Source organism: Jaculus jaculus, chromosome 5 (genome assembly GCF_020740685.1).
Source record: "Jaculus jaculus isolate mJacJac1 chromosome 5, mJacJac1.mat.Y.cur, whole genome shotgun sequence".
NCBI classification, from domain to species: Eukaryota; Metazoa; Chordata; class Mammalia; order Rodentia; family Dipodidae; genus Jaculus; species Jaculus jaculus.
In genome coordinates, this window is record NC_059106.1 from 157,506,316 (window position 1) to 157,528,319 (window position 22,004).

At 46.3% G+C, this 22,004-nt stretch overlaps 1 protein-coding gene across 2 annotated transcripts in view; it reads left to right on the forward strand.

Moving 5' to 3' along the window:
* The first annotated feature begins 2,269 nt into the window (after positions 1–2,269).
* Ifnar2 (interferon alpha and beta receptor subunit 2) overlaps positions 2,270–22,004 on the forward strand; it is a 43,082-nt gene continuing 23,347 nt past the window's right edge. Inside the window, exons 1-2 of one of the 2 annotated variants that reach the window (XM_045151092.1) lie at positions 2,270–2,353; positions 18,726–18,817. In XM_045151092.1, the coding sequence (XP_045007027.1) occupies positions 18,751–18,817 (67 nt within the window). In that variant the 5' untranslated portion in view covers positions 2,270–2,353; positions 18,726–18,750. Of the gene's footprint in view, positions 2,354–2,494; positions 2,677–18,725; positions 18,818–22,004 lie in introns of those variants that run through there. The other variant, XM_045151091.1, reaches the window with a different exon arrangement.

Below are 22,004 nucleotides of genomic sequence, written 5' to 3' on the forward strand. Positions count from 1 at the left end.
CCACCGTCTCCACTCCACTTTCTCCGTGTGCTGGGCTAAGGAGGGAAGTTACGGAGGGGCTTGGGAGTCAAGAGACTTAGTGAAGGAAACGGTCCCCACCGGCCTCGCCCATGCAGGGTGGAGGGTAAGGTCACAATTCCAGATGGGTGCCGCCATCTGAAACTTCAGCTGGCACCTACTAAGACACTGGAGCTGAGCATTTGCCCTCAGAAACAAACTTGACCCGTGGTGTGACCACATGAGTCTTGGGACCAGATCTTGTTCCCCAAACTCTAAGGGCAAATGAGAAATTGCTGGGGTATGGGATTTTATGGAGAGAAGCATCAAGCCCACATTAAGAGGGGCGAAGGCCAAGAGAAATGCCTTCGCTGAATTCTCTTCTTCCATCAACCCTCTGATACACGTATGCATCCTCCACCTAGAATGTTCTTTCTCCACAAATCTCTTACTCGATCCTTGTCACACACTTTCTTCTTGGCAAATAATATTGTCACATACTTCCTGGAAATAAAAAAAAAAAAAGCAGACATTGCCGGGCATGGTGGCTCACGCCTTTAATCCCAGCACCCGGGGAGGCAGAGGTAGGAGGATGGCCGTGAGTTCGAGGCCACCCTGAGACTATATAGTGAATTCCCAGGTCAGCCTGGGCTAGAGTGAGATCCTACCCCAAAACCAAAAAAAAAAAAAAAAAGCAGACATTGTCAATCAGTGACTCACTAACGCCCCCCCTACATATATACCTACCCGTCTTTCTTTCCTGTTACAAAGATGAGAATCCTGCTTCTGCAGGAGGCCAGCCCTTTGCTCTGTCCCTCCACCTCCATCTCAACCACCTCATCGTTTTAAAAATCATTTATTGGGCTGGAGAGATGGCTTAGCGGTTAAGCGCTTGCCTGTGAAGCCTAAGGACCCCGGTTCGAGGCTCGGCTCCCCAGGTCCCACGTTAGCCAGATGCACAAGGGGGCGCACGCGTCTGGAGTTCGTTTGCAGAGGCTGGAAGCCCTGGCGCGCCCATTCCCTCTCTCTCCCTCTATCTGTCTTTCTCTCTGTGTCTGTCACTCTCAAATAAATAAATAAATAAATTTTAAAAAATAAAAATCATTTATTTGCATCTAAATATTTACTTATTTATTTATTTGCAATCAGAGGGAGATTAGAGAGAAGAGATACAGACAGAATGGGCATGCCAGGGCCTCCAGCTGCTGCGAACAAACTCCAGATGCATGTGCCACTTTGTGCACCTGGCTTTCCACGGGCACTGGGGATTCCAGCTCCAGTAGTTAGGCTTGGCACGCAAGCACCTTAACCTCTAAGCCATTTCCCCAGCCCTCAACCATCTCATTCTTGCTTTTATCTGCTCTATTCCACTTTACTAATCTATTCTATAGTACCATTCTCAATATTCTATGGGCATGCATAATAATCTCTCATCAGGAAGCTCCCCACTGAGACAGTAAGCCAAAAAAAAAAAAAAAAAAAGATGACGACGAAGAAGAAACCGTCTCCCATCAGCTGCTTTTGGTCGGGTGTGTGTGGGTTATCACAGCAACATGAAGACAACAGAGATATTTATAAATAAAACCAGGAAGTGAGAGAGCTAGAAGAGAAAAACCCACCTCTATTTGTGCATTCCTAGAACGTGGCGCATGTTGGGAATGCGTTCGACCACTACACTCCATGCCTAGACCTTTTTACCTTTTTCTACTTTTTATTTTGAGACAGGCCCTCCCTTCCTATGTTGTCCAGACTGGCCTTGAACTTGCTCTGTCGGCAGCTCTTGAATTTGTAATCCTTCCACTTACGTTATTTTTTAAATTTAATTTAATTTAATTGAGAGAGGGGGAGAGGCAGGAGAGAGAGAATGGGCGTGCCAGGGCCTGCAAAGGGAACTCCAGATGCATGCGCCGCTTTGTGCCTCTGGCTTACATACTGGGCAATCAAACCTGTGGGTCCTGAGGCTTCACAGGCAGGAGCCTTAACCGCTGAGCCATCTCTCCAGCCCCGTCCCACACATTTTTATTGGAGTAAAGCAGGAGTCAACGATCGCTAGAGAAGGATCCAATCCGGTATCCCGCCCCGCCCCGGCCCGGCCCGGCCCCGCCTCGCCTCCCTCCCCGCCGCTGGGAGGCCGGCGCGCGGCGCGCACGCTGGGCGGCTGGGGACCGCGCGAAAGCCTGCGGCGAGCCCCGGACTCATCCCGCGGCCTCGCAGCCCGCTTTCGCCCCGGAGCAGCCTCGGTCGGCCCGGGTCCTGCAGGGTCGCCGGCCGCCACGGCCCAAGGGGTCTCCAGCAGCGCGGAGTCCGGCTTCGGGGTAGCGCCCGCTGGCGGGGAGCTGCGGGACGAGATGCCCAGGTAAGGTGAGGATGGCCCGGGGGCGGCGGGGCGGCGGGCCATCCGCGTCCCCGCTGACTGTAGGGCAGAGACCGCCAGTTCCCGGAATCCACCCCCGTCCTCCGCCCCCCGCCTCTCCTCCACCCCAGACTCCGCCTCTTCCTGCCTGGCTTCCCTTGTTCTGGGGACCATCCACCCGGCCCCCCGCGGGCTTGCGCCCACACCCTGCCCCGGGGGAGTCCTCCGTTCATCCGCCCTTGCGGCCCGGTGTCCCCATCTGCCCACATCCACCTGTCACCTGCGCAAGGGACACCTGGACGCTAGCCACTTGGCGAGATCAGGAGGTAGGCTGACCCGCTCGAGCCTAGGGAGGGTCAAGGTCTCCAGCCTGGCCTCCCCCACAAAGGGACGCCCCAGAACCGACCATCCTTGTTGGGGTGCGCGAGGTCACCGGAGGGCAACAGAGCCCCGAGCGCCCAGCGCCTTGGCACATCACCGCTGGGAAGGTGGGAGGGCCGAGGGAATCGAGGCAGCGGTGGCCGTGGGGTGGACGCGGGATGACAGTCACGAACACTGTCCCAATAAGCGTTTCTGTTCTGAGCAAACCAATCGGTTACGTGAAGGAGCGAGTTTGCTCCATCGACCCACGTTAGCATGCTAGCGGTGATTTTAGTGAAAAACTGCATGTCCTACCAAGTTTTGTGTTTTCATGTGTGTTTGATATCGTTGGCTTTTTGGCCAGAAGTCTTAGGAACTGATAGGCCTGAGCGTGGCTCTGAGCCTGGCAGAAGTGCTGGGACAAACATCAGTGGGTTTGTCCGCCCTGCGCGTTCCCAGGCCCCTGTCCGCCAGTCTGTCTGCACAGTGGCCCTTGTCTGTCTGCACAGCACTAGCAAATTGGGCTGTTTGATAAGGTTTAATCTGTTTGTGTCAGGAAGTGGCTTGAACTTTTTTTTTTTTTTTTAACTTTCATAGCTCACAAGTTGTTTTCTTTTCGGTTTTAAAACATCAGAAATAAATGGGCATGGGGCTGGAGAGAGGGCTCAGCAGTTAAAGGGCAACGTTGGTGTGCGCAGGTTCCATTCTCCAGCACCCATGCTAAGCCAGACCCACACTGTGGTGCATGCATCTGGGGTTTGTTTGCAGGGACAAGAGGTCCCAACCCCTCTTATTCTTTATCCCTCTCTGGTGGGTGGGTAGGTAGGTAGGTAGGTAGGTAGACAGACAGACAGACAGACAGACAAAAAAATGGGCATGACTTTATTCTTACCTGTCTTTCCTCTGAAGTTTTCCATGTTTTTTTTTAATTTTTTTTTTGTTCATTTTTTTATTTATTTATTTGAGAGCGACAGACATAGAGAGAAAGACAGATAGAGGGAGAGAGAGAGAATGGGCGCGCCAGGGCTTCCAGCCACTGCAAACGAACTCCAGACGCGGGCGCCCCCTTGTGCATCTGGCTAACGTGGGACCTGGGGAACTGAGCCTCGAACCGGGGTCCTTAGGCTTCACAAGCAAGCGCTTAACCGCTAAGCCATCTCTCCAGCCCATTCCATGTTTTTAAAAAATTTTTTTTTTTCTTGGTTTTTCATTCTAGCCCAGGCTGACCTGGAATTCACTCTGTAGTCTTAGTGTGGCCTCCAACTCAGTGATCCTCCTACCTCTGCCTCCCATGCACCGCCACACCTCTGTGTGTTTTAAAACTTAAAGAGAAGCTACAGAGATCTCTCAACAGTTAAGGCGCTTCCCTGCAAAGCCTAATGACTCTGGTTTGAATCCCCAGGACCCGCATAAAGCCAGATGCACAAAGTGGCACATGCATCTGGAGTTCATTTGCAGTGGCTAGAGGTCCCGCAACGCCCATGTTCATTCATTCATTCATTCATATTTTCTCTTTGTGTCTGTGTGCATGTGTGTGTTTATCTCTGCTTGCAAATAAAGTTAAAGAAGGGTTGGGAGGTGTAGTTTAGTATTAAACCAATTGACTTACTTACTGAAGGCCCCTGAGTTTGACTTCCAAGTCTGAACAACAAAAAGTTAAAAAAAAAAAAAAAAGTATATTCGGGTAACATAACAAAGGATGTTAACTTGAAAAAAAAACAAAACTAGGAAGGCCATCGTTGAAGCAGTACTGTCTTAGAACTGATACCTCTTTTTTATTTTTTTTTTTTCAAATGCTGAGTACCAAACCTCAGGGCCTCACATATACCAGATTAACACTTTATGACTGAGCTACATCCCCAGCCCAGAAGTAAAACTTTTATTCATATATATGTATATGCATATATACAAGTAGCCAGTGTGGTGGTCCAAACCTGTCATCCCAGCACTTAGGAGACTGAGACTGTAGGATCTTGAGCTAAAGGTCAACCTAGCCCGCAGCGGAAGATCCTGTCTCAAAAGAGCAAGAAGCAAACCGCAAAATCACAAAGCCCCACTGGTCTGTTTTCCTGTCGCCTTATAAGTCAACAACCTATTGAAATCAGTGATATATACTTTATCAGTCTTTGTGTTTTAACAAAACCAGCTCCCAAACTAAAACGCCATTGACTGTAAGGTGAATATCTGAAGTGTAGCTAAGAATGAAAGTCATTCATGTGGTCAGGCCTGACTTCAGAAATGCCCAACTGCCAAAAGAAAAAAAAATGCTTTTTGTTTGTTTGTTTTCTTTCTTTCTTCTTCTTCCTTTTTTTTTTTTTATTTTGTTTTAGTTTTTTGAGGTAAGGTCTCACTCTAATCCAGGCTGACCTGGTATTCACTATGTAGTCTCAGGCTATCCTCAAACTCATGGTGATCCTCCTACCTCTGCCTCCCAAGTGTTGGGATTAAAAGCATGCATCACCATGCCTGGCTTGAAAAATGCATTCTGTCATTCATGAAATACCAGTGAGCCAGAGCACAGCCTGATGGTTTAGTCGGTTCTTCTTATCTGTGGTCTTCACATCTGTAGACTTAACCAGCCATCTGTACTGAACATGAATAAGTATTTTTCCTTGTCACCATCTCCTATACAACACAGTACAGCAACTATCTATATTGCATGAGGTATCATAAGTAATTTAAAATGATTTAAAAATCTAAGGGAGGATGTATGTGGCCTTGCAAAAATATGCCATGTTGGGGCTAGAGAGATGGCTTAGTAGTTAAGGAACTTGCCTGCAAAGCCTAAGGACCCATGATTGACTCTCCAGGTCCCAGGTAATCCAGACACAAAAAAGTGAGGCAAACGCAAGGTCACACATGCCCACTAGGTGGCACAAGCATCTGGAGTGTGATTACAGTGGCCGAGGCCCTGACGTGCCAATTCTCTCTCTCTCTTCTCTCTTTCTCTAAAAAGAAACTTTAAAAATTAAATTTTTAAAAAATGCCATTTTGTGTAAGGGACTTGAGGGATTTTGGTTTCCTGGGGAAGTCCTAGAACAAACTTCCAAGGGATACCCGGTGACCACTGTCTTTTTTGAGGTCTTTTTCTTCCTTTGTTCTTAAAGAGTGAAGCTAAATGAGACTGGGTGCGGTGGTGCACACTTGGAATCACTGCACTCCCAAGAATGAAAGAAGGGGATTCCTTATAGTTTGAGCCCAGCCTGGGCTACCTATCAAGTCTACCAAATACCATGTCAGCTGGGGCTGGGGAGATGGCCCAGTGGTTAAGGTGCTTGCCTGGAAAAAACCTACGGACCTGACTTCAGTTTCTCCAGTTCCCACCTACCTAAAGCCAGATGCACAATGTGGCACATGCATCTGGAATGCATTTGCAGCAGCCCTGGTGCCCCCATTTTTTTCTCTCTCTCTTTCTCTGTCTGCTTGCAGATAAATAAATAAATAAATAAAATTATTTTTTTAAATGCTGGGTGTGGTGGTACACGCCTTTAATCCTAGCACTTGAGAGGCAGAGGTAGGAGGATCACCATGAGTTCAAGGCCACCGTAAGACTACATAGTGAATTCCAGGTCAGCCTGGGCTAGAGTGAAAAAAAAAAAACAAAAAACCCTACCTCAAAAAAAAGAATAAAACAAGTGCTGTGCAATCCAGGAAAAATAAAGAAAAGATAGAAGTTGGCTGAAGGGAGAGGTGGAGAACAGAGAAGTAAATGGACTGGAAAACAAGTGGCTGGTAGACACTGAAAGTTTTCTCTGTTGTCAGCAGGAAAATGAACACCCTCGTTTACGCAGAAGTCAGGGTTTTACACACTGGATATCCTTTAGGCTTTAAGTTGGTTTCGTTTTTATATTCTGAGGCTCTTAAAAATACCAGTAAATTTTAATCTTGCTTCGACCACTGGAAAGTAGTCTGGTAAGTCAACAAAAATTTCAAACATTTTCATAATCAACAGCAAAGAAGCTACGTTGAATCCCTTGCCAAGGGTAGGTAGCTGTCTCTTTTTCTGACAGGGGCAGTGGGCCTTTCATGCAGTGGATAGAAGTGAGGTGGTCTGCCTGGGAACCTCCAAATTCTTCAGGTCATAAGAACAGCCCAGAGAGATGGCTTAGCAGTTAAGGCACTTGCCTACAAAGCCTAAGGACCTAGGTTCGATTCCCCAGAACCCATGTTAAGTCAGATATACACAGTGGTGCATGTGTCTGGAGTTCATTTGCAGTTGCTGGGGGCCTTGGTGTGTCCATTCTCTTTCTTTCTCTCAATAAGTAAACAAATAACACCACTGGCCTCTGTCCTGGTGACTGTGCGTGCCAGACAACAAAATCTCACAGGAGAAAGCAGGCCCAGGTTCCGACAAAGACTGAGCTCGCTCTTTCCTCACCCTGTTCCCCCATCCCAGCACCAACCCTTTAGGGAGGCCCTAGAGGCTGCCCCAGTTTTGGTCAACAAAGTAGATGAAGGTCAAGTTGTAAAAAGGAAGTCATGATTTCAGTTCACTGTGTCGCAGGAGGAGATAGCAGATGCTGTCGGAGTACAGTAGAGCGCTGCCTTAACCCTGCACAGGGTCTGAGTTTGAGCCCCAGACAAGCATTGCATAAGCTGGGTGTATTAGTCAGGGTTCTCTAGAGGAATAGAACCGATGGAATGACTTGTATTAAAAGGGAGTTTATGGGACTGGTTTACGACAGTCCAACAACAGCAGGTTACAGGCCCAAGAGTCAAGGAACCTGGTAGCTGCTCAGTCCACGAGGCTGGATGCCTCAGCTGTCCCAATCCAGGAGGTCTGGAGGTGGCCTGGAGAGACGCTGCTCTTGCCACAAGCATCACCGGCAGCCAGGTGGGAAGAGAGGAGAATACCTTTCTCCCCAGAGCTTCCCTCTTTTTTTTTTTTTTTTTTTTGTTTTTCAAGGTAGGGTCTCACTCTATCCCAGGCTGACCTGGAATTCACTGTGGAGTCTCAGGGTGGCTTCGAACACACGGCAGTCCTCCTACCTCTGCCTCCCGAGTGCTGGGATTAAAGGCGTGCGCCACCACATCCGGCCTCTTTTTTTTAAAAAATATATTTTTTATTTATTTATTTGAGAGAGAAAAAGAGAGAGAGAGAATGGGCATGCTAGGTCCTCCAGCCACTGCAAACATACTCCAGATGCATGCACCCCCTTGCACATCTGGCTTATGTGGGTCTTGGAGAATCAAACCGGGGTCCTTTGGCTTTGCCATCCCCCCTCCCCCTCCCTGTCAGAGCTTCTTTTGCTAAAGCCTCCCCTCCGAGAGGGGCCGCCCACTCTGGGGGAAGGACTCACGCTGGGGAAAGGATTCCTCCTTTAGGTAATCCTTCCTGGAAGCAACCTCTGAGACCTACTTATTGAGGAATGTCTGTGGGTGGACTGGTGGATTCCTAAACAGATCAAGTTGACACAAATTTAACCATCACACTGAGCATGGTGCTGCCCCATATAATCACTCAGGAAGCAGAGGAGGCAGGATCAGAAATTCATGGTCTTTCTTAGCTATACAGCGAGTGCAAGGCCAGCCTAGGATACATGACAACCTGTGTCTCTGCCTGTCTGCCTGCCTTCCTGTCTGTCTGTCTGTCTATCTATATCTTATCATCTATCTATCTGTACATTTATGTATGTGCATATGTATATTTGCCCTATAGCTAGGACCTGGAGAGATGGCTTGGCAGTTAAAAGCACTTTCCTATATAAGCAAGTTCAAAACCCAGGACCCACATAAACAGCTGGGAAATGACCACACATTTCTGTAAGCTCAGTCCCACAGGACAGCAGAGACCGCAAAATCCAGGCTATTGAAAAGGCCCACGCTCCAGGATCAGTTAGAGTCACCAGCTCAGGTAAGAACAGGCAGAAAAGCCATGGAGTGGGACGCTGGCCACCACAGGCAAGTGAGCCCCACCTCAGGCAAGCGCGCAGGGTGCCACATGGGCGCACGCACCAGAACATCACCCAGTGAGGTTACACACGCACAAAACAGTTGATAGATATGTACATCTATGTATCTTGGACCAGAAGAAATTCCTTATACCTTACAACTTGATTAAAAAAAGAATTGAATTCAAAAAAGCCAGGCGTGGTGGCGCACGCCTTTAATCCCAGCACTCGGGAGGCAGAGGTAGGAGGATCGCCGTGAGTTCGAGGCCACCCTGAGACTAGATAGTGAATTCCAAGTCAGCCTGGGCTAGAGTGAGCCTCTACTTTGAAACCTGCCCCCCCCCCAAAAAATTGTATTCAACCCAACAAACAGATGAGAAAAAATTTAAATGGACATGAACATAGGGAAGGTAGAAGTAAGGGAGGAAGTTAAAAGCCATAAGGACACAATTACAGAAGCAGGAAGCCAAAGAAAAGAATAGGAATACTGATGAAAGTAAGAATATTTTAATAGCAGAAAGGCTTGATGTAAGCCCAAATAAAAACAGATGAAAGAAAGCCGGGCGTGATGGTGCACGCCTTTAATCCTAGCATTCGGGAGGCAGAGGTAGAAGGATTGCCTGCAAGTTCGAGGCCACCCTGAGAACACATAGTGAATTCCATCCAGGTCAGCCTGGGCTACTGCGAAACCCTACTTGAAAAATCAAGAAAGAAAAAAAAAAGCAGATGCAAGAGACAAAGATTAAATCAACTGGGGAGGGGGGCAGGAAATAACCTGGTACAGAAGACAAACAAAACACCATCAAGTGTTTAGGATAATTGGAATCAGATAGATAAAATAAGTGCAGCAGAAAATGAAAGTAAAGTAGGACAAAAGAAATACTATTTTTTTAAAAAAAAGAAGAAAACAAGCTCTGTAAGCCCTTAAAAAATACTGTGGGGGAAAAAAAAGTCAATGGGAATAGTCAGCTCCAAGATATCTTAAGTGATTTCAATTCTAAGAGAAATCATCTAATCAAGAATCCAGGAAGGAAAAATAAAAGCGGGGAGCGGGGGTTGTGAGACAAGCTGACCTCTGACCTAGCCAGAATCCAATTCTTCGGAGGGCCAAGTTCTAAGAGGAAGTACCCACTGGGGTACTTTGTACTGACTCTCAATATGTCCTTCAAGTTGAAAGTGGAGGGCAGACTTCCTCAAATGCGAAGAGCAAGGGGAAAAATATCTGGAAAACAAAAATCTAGGAAATAACAAATTATCATAAACAAGGTTAAAATAAAAGCAAGGGCATTTTGTTTGTTTATTTTTATTTATTTATTTGAGAGCAACAGAGAGAAGGAGGCAGAGAGAGAGAGAGAATGGGCATGCCAGGGCCTCCAGCCACCGCAAATGAACTCCAGATGCGTCTGCCCCTTGTGCATCTGGCTAACGTGGGTCCTGGGGAATCGAGCCTCCAACCTTAGGCTTCACAGGCAAGCGCTTAACCACTAAGCCATCTCTCCAACCCAAACAAGGGCATTTTAATCCAGGGTGCAGAAGAGATAAACCAGGTGGCCCCACCTAATGAAGTGGAAGCCTTTACAAGGAAGTGAGCATTCTTCAAAAGGCAGAAGCAAGATCCACAAATCTAGCAGTTGGAAACTGACAATCACCAACTTTTGTAAATATCCATGAGGCCTGCTTGGAGCTCCAGAGTGAGTCCCACATCAGCCTGGCCTAGACTGAGACCCTGCTTCAAGAAAAAAAAAGAACCAAAAACAAAAACTGGTCATTCCAGTATTTCTCAAACCTTGAAAGGTATTGTTAGATCCTAGACAATGGTTTTCTCCAGCGGGTTAAGTTACTGACATAATGTCTGGGTAGCAAGTTACTTCTAACAGAAAAATCTCCAAGGATCACAGAAGGGTTTGTGCTTTCTTTGCGACCATTTTGCAGCCATTTTGATTTTGCTAATATTTATTTATTTATGTACTTGAGACGGAGAGAACAAATGAGAATGGGCGCACCAGAGCCTCCTGCCCCTGCAAACGAACTGCAGCTGCATGTGCCACCTGTGTATCTGGCTGTACACAGGTGCTGGGGAATTGAACCCCGCCCCTCAGGATTTGCAAGCAAGCACTTTTAACCATTGAGATTTCTTTCCAACCCCCATGGTGATTTTTTTAAAATACTTTATTTATTTATTTATTTGACAGAGAAGGAGGGGGAGAGAGAGAGAGAAAAGAGAGATTAGGTGGACCAGGGCCTCCAGCCACTGCAAACTGGCTAATGTGGGTACTGGGTAATTGAACCAGGGTCCTTTGGCTTTGCAAGCAAACACCTTAGCCGCTAAGCCATCTCTCCAGCCACCTTTTTTTTTTTTTTTTTTTAGTTTTCCGAGGTAGGGTCTCACACTAGCTCAGGCTGTCCTGGAATTCACTATGTACTCTCAGGGTGGCCCCGAACTCACTGCAATCCTACCTCTGCCTCTGCTGGGATTAAAGGCGTGTGCCACCACACCCAGCTCCATTTTGATTTTTGTTGTTGTTGTTAAAGAGGATCCTGGGAGGGGTGGGTAGGCAGTACAGCTCTTCACAGGTGCCAAGGGCAGGGTGGAACTTCTGCCTTGGTGACTCTAGGCACGAACGCATGGGGGCTTCCCATGCTAGCTGCCCTCAACCCCATTCATAAGGAGCCACCATCCCATGGCGTCCTGGCCACGTCTCTAAATCGCTGTTCCAAACGTGCTGGTCCTGGGTTAGGGGTGACCTAGGGGCTTAGCCCCACCAAACTCAATTTGCGGCCAGCTGTGCCGTGGGATAGAAGAAACCCGGCCAGCCCAGAGAGGGAAGAGCCTGCGCCCACCCTTGTCCTCCATGGCAGGGCTGAAGCACCCAGCCACGACCTCCAGCACCCAGCGCCAGGAGGGCTCAGTGGAACACCGGGATGCTGCTGCTGTGACCTACTTGGTGCCCAACCGAAGGGCAGCAGCAGTCGCGGGGCCTTTCCCACTGGGGAGTGGGGATAGTCCAGGTATGACCTGGGCTTCCAGCGCAGAGAGCGCCTCTGCCCGTCAGCCTTCAGGAACAGAGCCCAGAGTCAAAGCTAAAACTGTTGAGAACGCTAAGCAGCCGCGAGAGAACTCGGAGCGAAGGTGGGACCCTAACGCGTGCAAGGCCCCGGGGACTGGGATGTCCCAGAGGAGCCACACTGAGTTCTTCAGGAAGATGAGCTGTTTGGCGTCAGGAGGAGTTTGTAGGGGTCCATTAGCAATTCAGGCAGGACTCCAAGACGGAAACTTAGATTTTACAGACAAGAATCTAGTCATTCATAAGGGGCTGGGGAGATGGCTTGGAGGTTAAAATGCACTTGTTTGCTTGCAAAGCCTGCCAGCTATGGCTTGATTCGCCAGCACCCATATAAAGCTGGACGCAAAGTGGTTCATTTGATGTTCGCAGGGACAAGAGACCCTGGTGTGTCCACACACCCCACACACGTGTAAATAAAGACATAAATTTTAATTGAATAAAAAGAGGACTGGCGGGCTGGAGAGGTGGCTTAAACAGTTAAGCGCTTGCCTGTGAAGCCTAAGGACCCCGGTTCAAGGCTTGATTCCCCAGGTCCCACGTTAGCCAAATGCACAAGGGGGCGCACATATCCGGAGTTCGTTTGCAGTGGCTGGAGGCCCTGGCGCACCCATTCTCTCTCTCTCTCTGCCTCCTCCTCTGTTGCTCTCAAATAAATAAATAAAAATAAACAAACAAAATGCCCTTGCTTTTATTTTATTTTTATTTAACCTTAATTGACTAAAAAGAGGACTGGCTCAATGATTAGAAGTGCTTGCTTGCAAGCCCAGGTTTGACTCCTAGTATGAAAAGCCAAATGCACAAAGTACTACGTGCATCTGGGGTCCATTTACAGAGGCAAGGGGCCCTAGCATGACCCACCTCTCTCAAATAAATAAACAAAACTATGTCTTAAAAAGAACCCAGGGGCTGGAGAGATGGCTTAGCGGTTAAGCCCTTGCCTGTGAAGCCTAAGGACCCTGTTTCAAGGCTTGATTCCCCAGTATTCACGTAAGCCAGATGCACAAGGTGGCACATGCATCTGGAGTTGGTTTGCAGAGGCTGTGGTATGCCCATTCTCTTTCTCTCTGTGTCTGTTGCTCTCAAATAAATAAATAAAAACAAAAGTTAAAAAAAAAAAAAAAAAAACCTAGGGCTGGAGAGATTGCTTAGCAGTTAAGGTGCTTGCCTTCAAAGCCTAAGGCCCTGGGTTCAATTCCCCAGTACCCACCTAAGCCAGATGCATAAGGTGGCTCATGCGTGTGGAGTTCATTTGAAGTGCTAGAGGCCCTGGCATGCCCATTCTCTCTCTATCTGCCTCTTTCTCTCAAATTAATTAATTAATTAATTAAGTTTTAAACATATTTTTTAAGCCGGGTGTCGTGGCACACACTTTTAATCCCAACACTCGGGAGGCAGAAGTAGGAGGCTCGCCATGAGTTCAAAGCTACCCTGAGACTACAGAGGGAATTCCAGGTCAGCCTGAGGTAGGGTAAGACTCTACCTTGAAAAACCAATATACATACATATACATATACATATACATATACATATACATATACATATACATATATATATGAATCTAGTGATAAGATATGTGACTCAAGGTAGAGTAAGGCTCACCAGGAACAACACAAGTAGAGGTGGTCTTCCCTAACCCCGAGTGGGAAGAGGTGCGTGTGCGCGCATGTTTAGGTCGACAATGAGAACAAAGATGCATCACCATCAGGAAAAAAAAATCAAAACATCAGAGGGACCAAGGGTTCCGGTCAGACATTCAGGTATGAGGGAGTCACCTCCGGTGCAGCGTTCTACCACGTGGGGTGTCCTGCACCTCGAGGCCTGCTCTGGCCTGCAGCGCCTCTGCAGCGGAGTCTTGCTGGGAGGCGACAGCACAGATCACCAGCTGCCCTGCCAGTTGCTCCCACGGGGTTCAGGATTGTAAGATACGCTGTGTGTTTGGGGAGGATCTAGATAATTCTGTAGCACAGGTGTGAGATTTGACTTGGAATCTCCTGAGTATCTCTAGGAGATTCCATGGGTGGACCAGACCCAAGGCAGTCAAAAGGACTTTCAAATTGCAGTCAGCTGTAACTTAAGCTCAGCCTGCCGTCTCATGGTCCTTTTTTGTTTCGACCTGGGGCTTAAAACTGCTCTAGTGTCTGGAGGGACAGAAGCTATCCAGAACCTATAAGCACCTGGCAGCAGACAGCTTCAGGTTCGCTGAGATGAACTTCCAGACGAGGCACAGTTATGGAGGAAAGGATATTCAGTGAAGTTTACAGATCCAGGGGAAGTTCCATAATGGCAGAAGCTGGCCCTGCTTTCATAGGTCCAAGCAGAGAGAGAGAGAGGAAGAGAGAGAGAGAGAGAGAGAGAGAGAGAGAGAGAGAGAGAGAGATAGAGAGAGAGAGAGGAGGCACAAGCCAAAAGCCACACGACACAGCATACTTCAGGATCTCCAGGCAGAACTAGGCACTTTGCATATTTTTAGACTGAATTTTAAACCCACCTCCACACCTGAAGATCTGCCCAGTGACACCTCCTCCAGCCAGCTGGCTGCACATCCAAACTATGAACTCATAAAACACTGAATATATTGGGGACCATCTATTCAAACTATCACAGACCTCATTGCTTGTATAAAGAAAAAAGTTTGAGAGAGAAAAAATAAAATCCAGTGGTGCTGCTGAAAATTCTTAAATTTTAAAATGTTGGAATCTTGGAGAATGTGTGAGCCAGATGAGCACACAGCGTTAGGGAGCACGCGTGCAGAGCGGGCGGGAAACCGTTCCCAGCGCAGGCTTGAGGAGGAAAAGGCAAAGACAGCGGTGAAGTCTGAAAGGGGAAAATGTCGTGTGAGGAGCTGTGACACAAAGCTCAAAGACACTTGCAGGCCTCGGGGAGGGAAGAATAAATATCTGCCCGCCTGCGCATCCTTCTCTTCTCGTACTCGGGGCTCCCATCAGCTCAACCCAACCAGAGGCCAAAAGGAATTAATTCCAGTAGTGGGGAGGCTGAGATAGGAGGATCGGTGTGAGTTCTAGGCCAGCCTGGGCTAGAGTAAGACCCTGCCTCGAAAAACCAAAACAAAGCAAAAAATTATGACCTTAATGAATTCTTGTCTTGGGGCTAGGGAGATGAAGTGGTTAAAGGTGTTTGCTTACACGGCCTGCCAATTCCCCAGCACCCACACAAACCAGATGCATAAAGTAGGGCATGTGCCTGGAGATTGTTTGCAGCAGCAAGAGGCTCTGGCATCTTCTCTCTCTCTCTCTCTCTCTCTCTCTCTCTCGCTTTCTCTCTCTCTCACTCGCTTGCTCAATCTCTTTTTTCTCTCTATTTCTCAATCTCTCTTTAATTAATTAATTAACTTTTAAGTTATTTAATATTTGACAGAGAGAGAGAGAATGAGAATGGGCATGCCAGGGCCAATAGCTGCTGCAAACGAACTCCTGATGCATGTGCCGCCTCGTGTATCTGGCTTAGATAGATCCTGGGGAATTGAAACTGGGTCCTTAACTTTGTGGGCAAGTGCCTTAACTGCTAATCCATCCCTCCAGCCCCTGATTAGTTATTATTATTTTGTTTGTTTGTTTTTTCAAGGTAGGGTCTCACTCTAGTTTAGGCTGACCTAGAATTCACTCTGTAGTCTCAGGGTGGCCTTGAACTCATGGTGATCCTCCTACCTCTGCCTCCCAAGTGCTGGGATTAAAGGTGTGTACCACCATGCCCTGCTAATGAATTAATTTTTTTTAAAAAAATTCTTGCTTAACTGGGCATGGTGGTTTATACCTTTAATTCCAACACTTGGGAAGCAGAGGTAGGAGAATTACTGTGAGTTCGAGGCCACCCTGAAACTATATAGTGAATTCCAGGTCAGCTATGCCAGAGACAGGTAGGGACTTTGAAAAACAAATAAACAAAAAACTCTTGTCTCATCTTGGAATGGGGACTTATAACCCAGAAGTTAAGAAAGTAAATACAGTTATCCTTTGACATCCTTGGGAATTTTCAAGAAGGCGTCTACAAGTCCAAGGCCAGCCGGAGTCTGCTAGTAAGATTGTATCTCAGAAGCCCAGAAATTTTTAAAGTGGCCCAATTTACACACATCCTGCTGTAAACTTAACTCATATCTAAAGGGTATTACACACCTACTACAGTGCAAATGTTATAAACAGTTATCATGTCTTTTTTAGGAAATGTTGAAAGAAAAAATACTGTATACAATCCAGTACATGCAATGCCTTTTGTAGTTTGTAGTACTTTTTTTGTTTGTTTGTTTTGTTTTTTGTTTTTCGAGGTAGGATCTCACTGTAGCCCAGGCTGACATTTGTAGTCTCAGGGTGGCCTCGAACTCATGGCGATCCTCCTACTTCTGTCTCCCGAGTGCCGGGCTTAAAGGCAAGCGCCACCACGCCCAGCTTGTAGTGCTTTTGTCACGTCAGCTAGTTGAGGTGACTGATGTGGAACCCACAGACCTGGAGTCCAGTGGCAGCTTTCTGTCTCAAAGCCTAGAACTCAGAAACTTGTGAAGTTGTTTGAAAACAAAACAAAACAGAAGCAAATCAAAAGGCAGGTGACAAATTGGAGAAGGCCAGTTTCCTCTTACTTAAAAATAAAAAAGTACCTGCAAAAGAAAAAAAAAATAACTCAGTACAAAAATGGTCAAAGACAGAAACAGACAGTTAACAGGAAGGAAATACGAATAGTAGGTGTCCCCCCACAAACTTAGGTGTTCTGAATGTGAGGTTCCCAGCTGATGGACATTTGAGCCTGAGTCCTTAGGCTTCACAGGCCTTAGCCTTAACCACTAAGCCTTCTTGCCAGCCCCAAATTCATGACTCTAAAAATAATTTATTTCTTTAGATTGTGTGGGGGGTGGGGGTGGCGTACGCATGTCCACGTGCCCTGGTGGCGTCCCACACACTCGCCTGTGGTGGCCAGAATGGATCATAGTAATGGGTCATTCTGGTGGGAATTTGGACAACCAGAATGCTGACAGATACACAAAATGTAAAGACTGTGCTCATGACATTTCAGAGGGGAACACGTACAATACTGGGAAGTTGGCTGGAGACCATACGTGTTATTTGCTGACAGGGGATCTAGCTGCATCCTGAGAACTTGAGTAAGGCTGGATTCAAAACCTTTTTTTTTTTTTTTTTTCTTTTTTGAGGTGGAGGTTTCAAGACGGGATAAAAATTTTAAATACCTTAAAAAATTCTCAACTCGTGCTTTGCTTCGGCAGCACATATACTAAAAAAATTCTCAACTTAAGGCCATGAATTTAGCATTCTAGATCTCCTGTAATCTAACATCTCTAAAATCTTAGCACACAAACCACATGCTCAAGTTTGCCATTTCTCAGTGCCAGTCTTCTTTATTTTTACTTCTCTTGTTACTGTGACTAATACTTGACAAGAAACAAGTCGCGGGAGGAGAGGTTCCCATTGGCTCACTGCAGGAGAAAGAATGGTAGGGTTCATGGCAGCCAGCGTCTTGGCCGAGAGTCTTCGCATCTCCCAGAAGCAGAGGGAAGAGAATACTGGCATTCTCCATTTCCCCTTATGATTCTGCCAGGGTACACAGCCCACTGGATTGGTCTTCCCTCCTTAGTTAAACCTCACTGAAAACATTCTCCCAGCCAAAGATGATCCTCAATTCCATCAAGTCAACAATGAAAACTAATCTTCACAGAACCATATTGATGCCTTCTTCCCACATCATAACATGCTGGGGAATGTCACATAGTGAAAAAGCTAGCCAGGGCCCAGACTTCCTTTTGTAATAACCCACTGTCTATAATGGACCTACTTCCTCCGTGCCCGTCTATATTCTCAAGGGTAGAACACTATGATCTAGCCAGTCTCTGTAGGTCCCACTTGTTAATATGCGAGAGAAAACATTCATGATCTAATCACATCTTCAAGGTCCCACCTCTCAGCATAGTTACGTTGGGGATGGAGTGTCCCACACATGACCTTTGTGGAGACTGTATTCAGACCATAGCACCTAGAGATCCTGCATCTGAAAATATGCTTACGTGTAGGCCTGTGCATATGCAAATTGATATATGCTCAAGAGAATGCCGTGCAGAAAATATTATAAACAATTCAGATGTCCACTACAGGCATTAGTTTCATAAATGATGCTATACTCACAGAAGGAAACACTATGTAACTATTTTATTTTTATTTTTTTGGTGTTTTCGAGGTAGGGTCTTACTCTAGCCCAGGCTGACCTGGAATTCACTATGTAGTCTCAGGGTGGCCTTGAACTCATGGCAATCCTCCTACTTCTGCTTCTCGAGGGCTGGGATTGAAGGCTTGTGCCACCACGCCTGGCTTATACAACTATTTTAAAGAAAATTTTCTTTTCATGGAGACAAAATGAAGGTCTCCCAATGTATTTTTATCTGGAAAGGCTCTCCCAAATAACAACTCTTGCCTAAAAGAAGAGGTAAATAATAAATGTTTGGCCTCAGGCTGGAGAGATGGCCTAACGGTTAAGGTGCTTGCCTGCAAAGCCAAAGGATCCCAGTTCGATTCTCCAGGACCTATGTAACCCAGATGCACAAGGGGGTGCATGCATCTGGAGTTTGTAGTGGCTGGATGCCCTGGCATGCCCATTCTCTCTCTCTCTCTCTCTCTCTCCCCTCTTTCTCTCTCCCAAATACATAAATAAAATACGTTAAAAAATAATGTTTGGTCAAGTATGGTGGAACATATTTGTAATCCCAGCATTTAGGAGGATGAGGCAGGAAGATCTCCTGAGTTCAAGCCATCTTGGGCTATATAGCCTGTCTCAAAATTTTTTTAAATTCAATTTAACCAAATGACAATTACCTATTCAAAGGTTAGATGTAACATTTCTCCATGACTAAGTAAGAGTTTGTTACAAGCAGCTGAATGAAGGCTGCTTGAGTTAATGGTCCAGCTCTAGGGAGGGCAAGATCAGGTTGGAACCAGAAATTTGACAATTCTTGCAGGATTTTTGTTGTCTGTTTTTCAGTGTTTTTTTTTTTTAATAACTTAATTAGGTACTTCAAAATTTTGATCACCTTGTACTAATTTCTTTCAGGTGTGAAAACAAAGAAAGGACTTAAATGCTGACGAAGATGCCTTTGAGCCTCAATGCTGTCGCCTTTGGGTTACTTAATTTGTGTTTTATGGGTAGGTGCTCCTTTTTCTCCCAGCCCCTAGAGGAGCAAGCCTGTGGGGCGGAACAGCAAACTATGTCCTCAGCTGCAGGACTCACATTATTCTGCCCAGTGTCAGATATGTCCCCTAGGAAGTAGATAGGAAGTCTGTGCCAATGATCAGAATTCAGTCTGGGTTTCTTTCTTTTTAGCTTTGCAAAAATAATATAAGGCACAAAAATGTTGGAAGAATATTCATGTGTGTAATTTAAAGAGTGACCGCTAATTCCCAGTCTAGTTTATCACCCTACTTCTATATAGAGTGTACGGGTGTTATATGTGTATACATGTCTGTATATGCATCCGTGCGTGTGTGCATGTGTGTGTGTCTCTCTCTCTCCCTCTTTCTCTCTCTCTCTCTGTATAGGCCAGAGGTTAACATGATAATCTTCTTCATTTGCTATCTACTTTATTTATTTATTTTTGTTTATTTATTTGAGAATGATAAACAAGAGAGAACGACGCAGGTAGAGAGGTGGAGAGAGAGAGAGAGAGAATGAGCACACCAGGACCTCCAGCCACTGCAAACGAACTCCAGACACGTGCGCCCCCTTGTGCATCTGGCTAACGTGGGTCCTGGGGAATAAAGCCTCGAACCGGGGTTCTTAGGCTTCACAGACAAGTACTTAACTGCTAAGCCATCTCTCCAGCTCCTATTTATTTATTTATTTATTTATTTATTTATTTATTTATTTATTTGGGAAAAGGGTCTCTCATTGAAGCTGAGATCACTGATTGGTTTAGACTAGCTAGCCAGCAAGGCCCAGGCCTCCTCCTATCTCCACCTCCCCAGTTCTAGAATTAAAAGTGCATGTCACCACACCTGGCTTTTTGCATAGGTGCTGGGGAATCCAAACTCAGGTCCTTATAGACAGAGTCACCTGCCCAGCCCATGCTGCAGAACTTGGGAAGAGGCCAAACTCCTTATGCACCAAGTTGAGAGTTTGTCCCTGAATTTTGGCTAATTCATTTCATTGACTCTTGGTCCTTTTCTCTCCTTGTTCCCTCTTCCTTCCTTTTGACTACATTTCAGTATCTCACTCTGTGTTACATTATATATTACACTACACATCACATCACTCTGTGTATCACACACCCCATGAGCCATACGATGCATCACATTACATATCACACTGTGCCTCACATATCACATTTCGCATCCCACTACGTACATTTCATACTGTGCGTCACGCTTGTGTATCCAGCTGCATACATATCACTACGTAACACTGTGCATCACACTACATGCATGTCACACTAAGTGTCACACTAGGCATTACCCTACATATCTCGCCACATACATACCACACTATGCAAACTACCACACTACGTACATGTCACTCTGCGCATCACACTTCGTATCGCGCTGCATACGTGACACAACGTGCATCACACCATGCGTCACATTACACACCTGTCATCTGGTCCAGTCTGTCAGGAGGGGAACAGACCCAGAGGTGGGAGCGTTGTCTCGGTGTAAGAATCCATGAATAATGTATAACAGCACCCTTGACCTCCACCTTCTAAAAACGTTGGGAATACTACCCTCCCTAAAGGCATTATGACATCCTGGAACAGATGTCCCCACCCATGCCTACTCCAAGAGGGTGAGCCTCACCAGTTTCCATCACAAATATTCATCCTTCCTCTGCCACCCTCAGCAAATGCCTTTCCCTTTAAAGAGTATTCATTGGCAACGTGCTTATTTATATACTGAGGAAGGTTTTTATTTTCTGGTAGACAACTGCTTCGTCCCCCAACCAACCCAACCCTTGCTGTAAGCACTAGTTCCCCAATAGATCTCATTTTTGATCCACTCAGAATACAATGCGGATGGCACCAGTGTCTACTAAAAGCGTCATTGTTCTGTGTGCATAGGGGTGAGGGCATACGTGGGTGGAGGTGAATATGCACGAGTCATCCATGTGAATGTGGAGGTTGGAGGTCGACTGTGGGTGTCCCCCTGCATCACTCTGCACATTATTCTCTGAGGCAAGGTGTGATGGTTGAATCCAGAGCTTGCTGATCGGGCTGGGCTGGCTAGCCTGCTTGCCATGGCTTCCCCACTTCACCTTGTGAGTGCTGAGATGATAGCCACAGCCTCCACCTGGCATGTATGTGGTGCTGGGGATCCAAACCTTGGTCTTCTGCTTGCATGGCAAGTGCTTTTCCACTGAGCATCTCTGCTTCCTAGAACGTTTTTGTTCTCAGCCTATCTTTGTTAGCACAAGAGAATCTCAATTCAGTGTTCATAACAGCAACAAAAAATCCTTGTTGCTTCTCTAACTTATTTTTTTTTCCTATAGTCAAGATACAATACTTTTTTATTTTATTTATTTTTTTCTCAATTTTTATTAACATTTTCCATGATTATAAAAAATATCCTATGGTAATACCCTCCCCCCCCACTTTCCCCTTTGAAACTCCATTCTCCATCATATTCCCTCCCCATCTCAATCAGTCTCTCTTTTATTTATTATTTTTTTTTTAATTTTTATTTATTTATTTATTTGAGAGCGACAGACACAGAGAGAAAGACAGATAGAGGGAGAGAGAGAGAATGGACGCGCCAGGGCTTCCAGCCTCTGCAAACAAACTCCAGACGCGTGCGCCCCCTTGTGCATCTGGCTAACATGGGACCTGGGGAACCGAGCCTCGAACCCGGGTCCTTAGGTTTCACAGGCAAGCACTTAACCACTAAGCCATCTCTCCAGCCCCTCTCTTTTATTTTGAAGTCATGATCTTTTCCTCCTCTTATGATGGTCTTGTGTAGGTAGTGTCATGAGGTCATGGATATCCAGGCCATTTTGTGTCTGGAGGGAGCACATTGTAAGGAGTCCTACCCTTCCTTTGGCTCTTATATTCTTTCCGCCACCTCTTCCGCATTAGACCCTGAGCCTTGGAAGTTGTGATTGAGATGTTACTCAGTATTCCAGTCACTTCTTTCCAGCAGTATGATACCTTTTGAGTTATCCCAAGTCAGTGCCATCTGAAAAGAGAAGATTCTCTACCCCAAGTGAGAGTAGCATTAATATAAGGGTATGAATATTAAGAGAAGTGCTTACTGGGCAGTTTGATAAGCATAGTATGTACATTTTTCCAGACATCAGCAGATGTTACACCCCTAGGGCTCATGACTACCCCTGTTTTAAGGTTTCAGT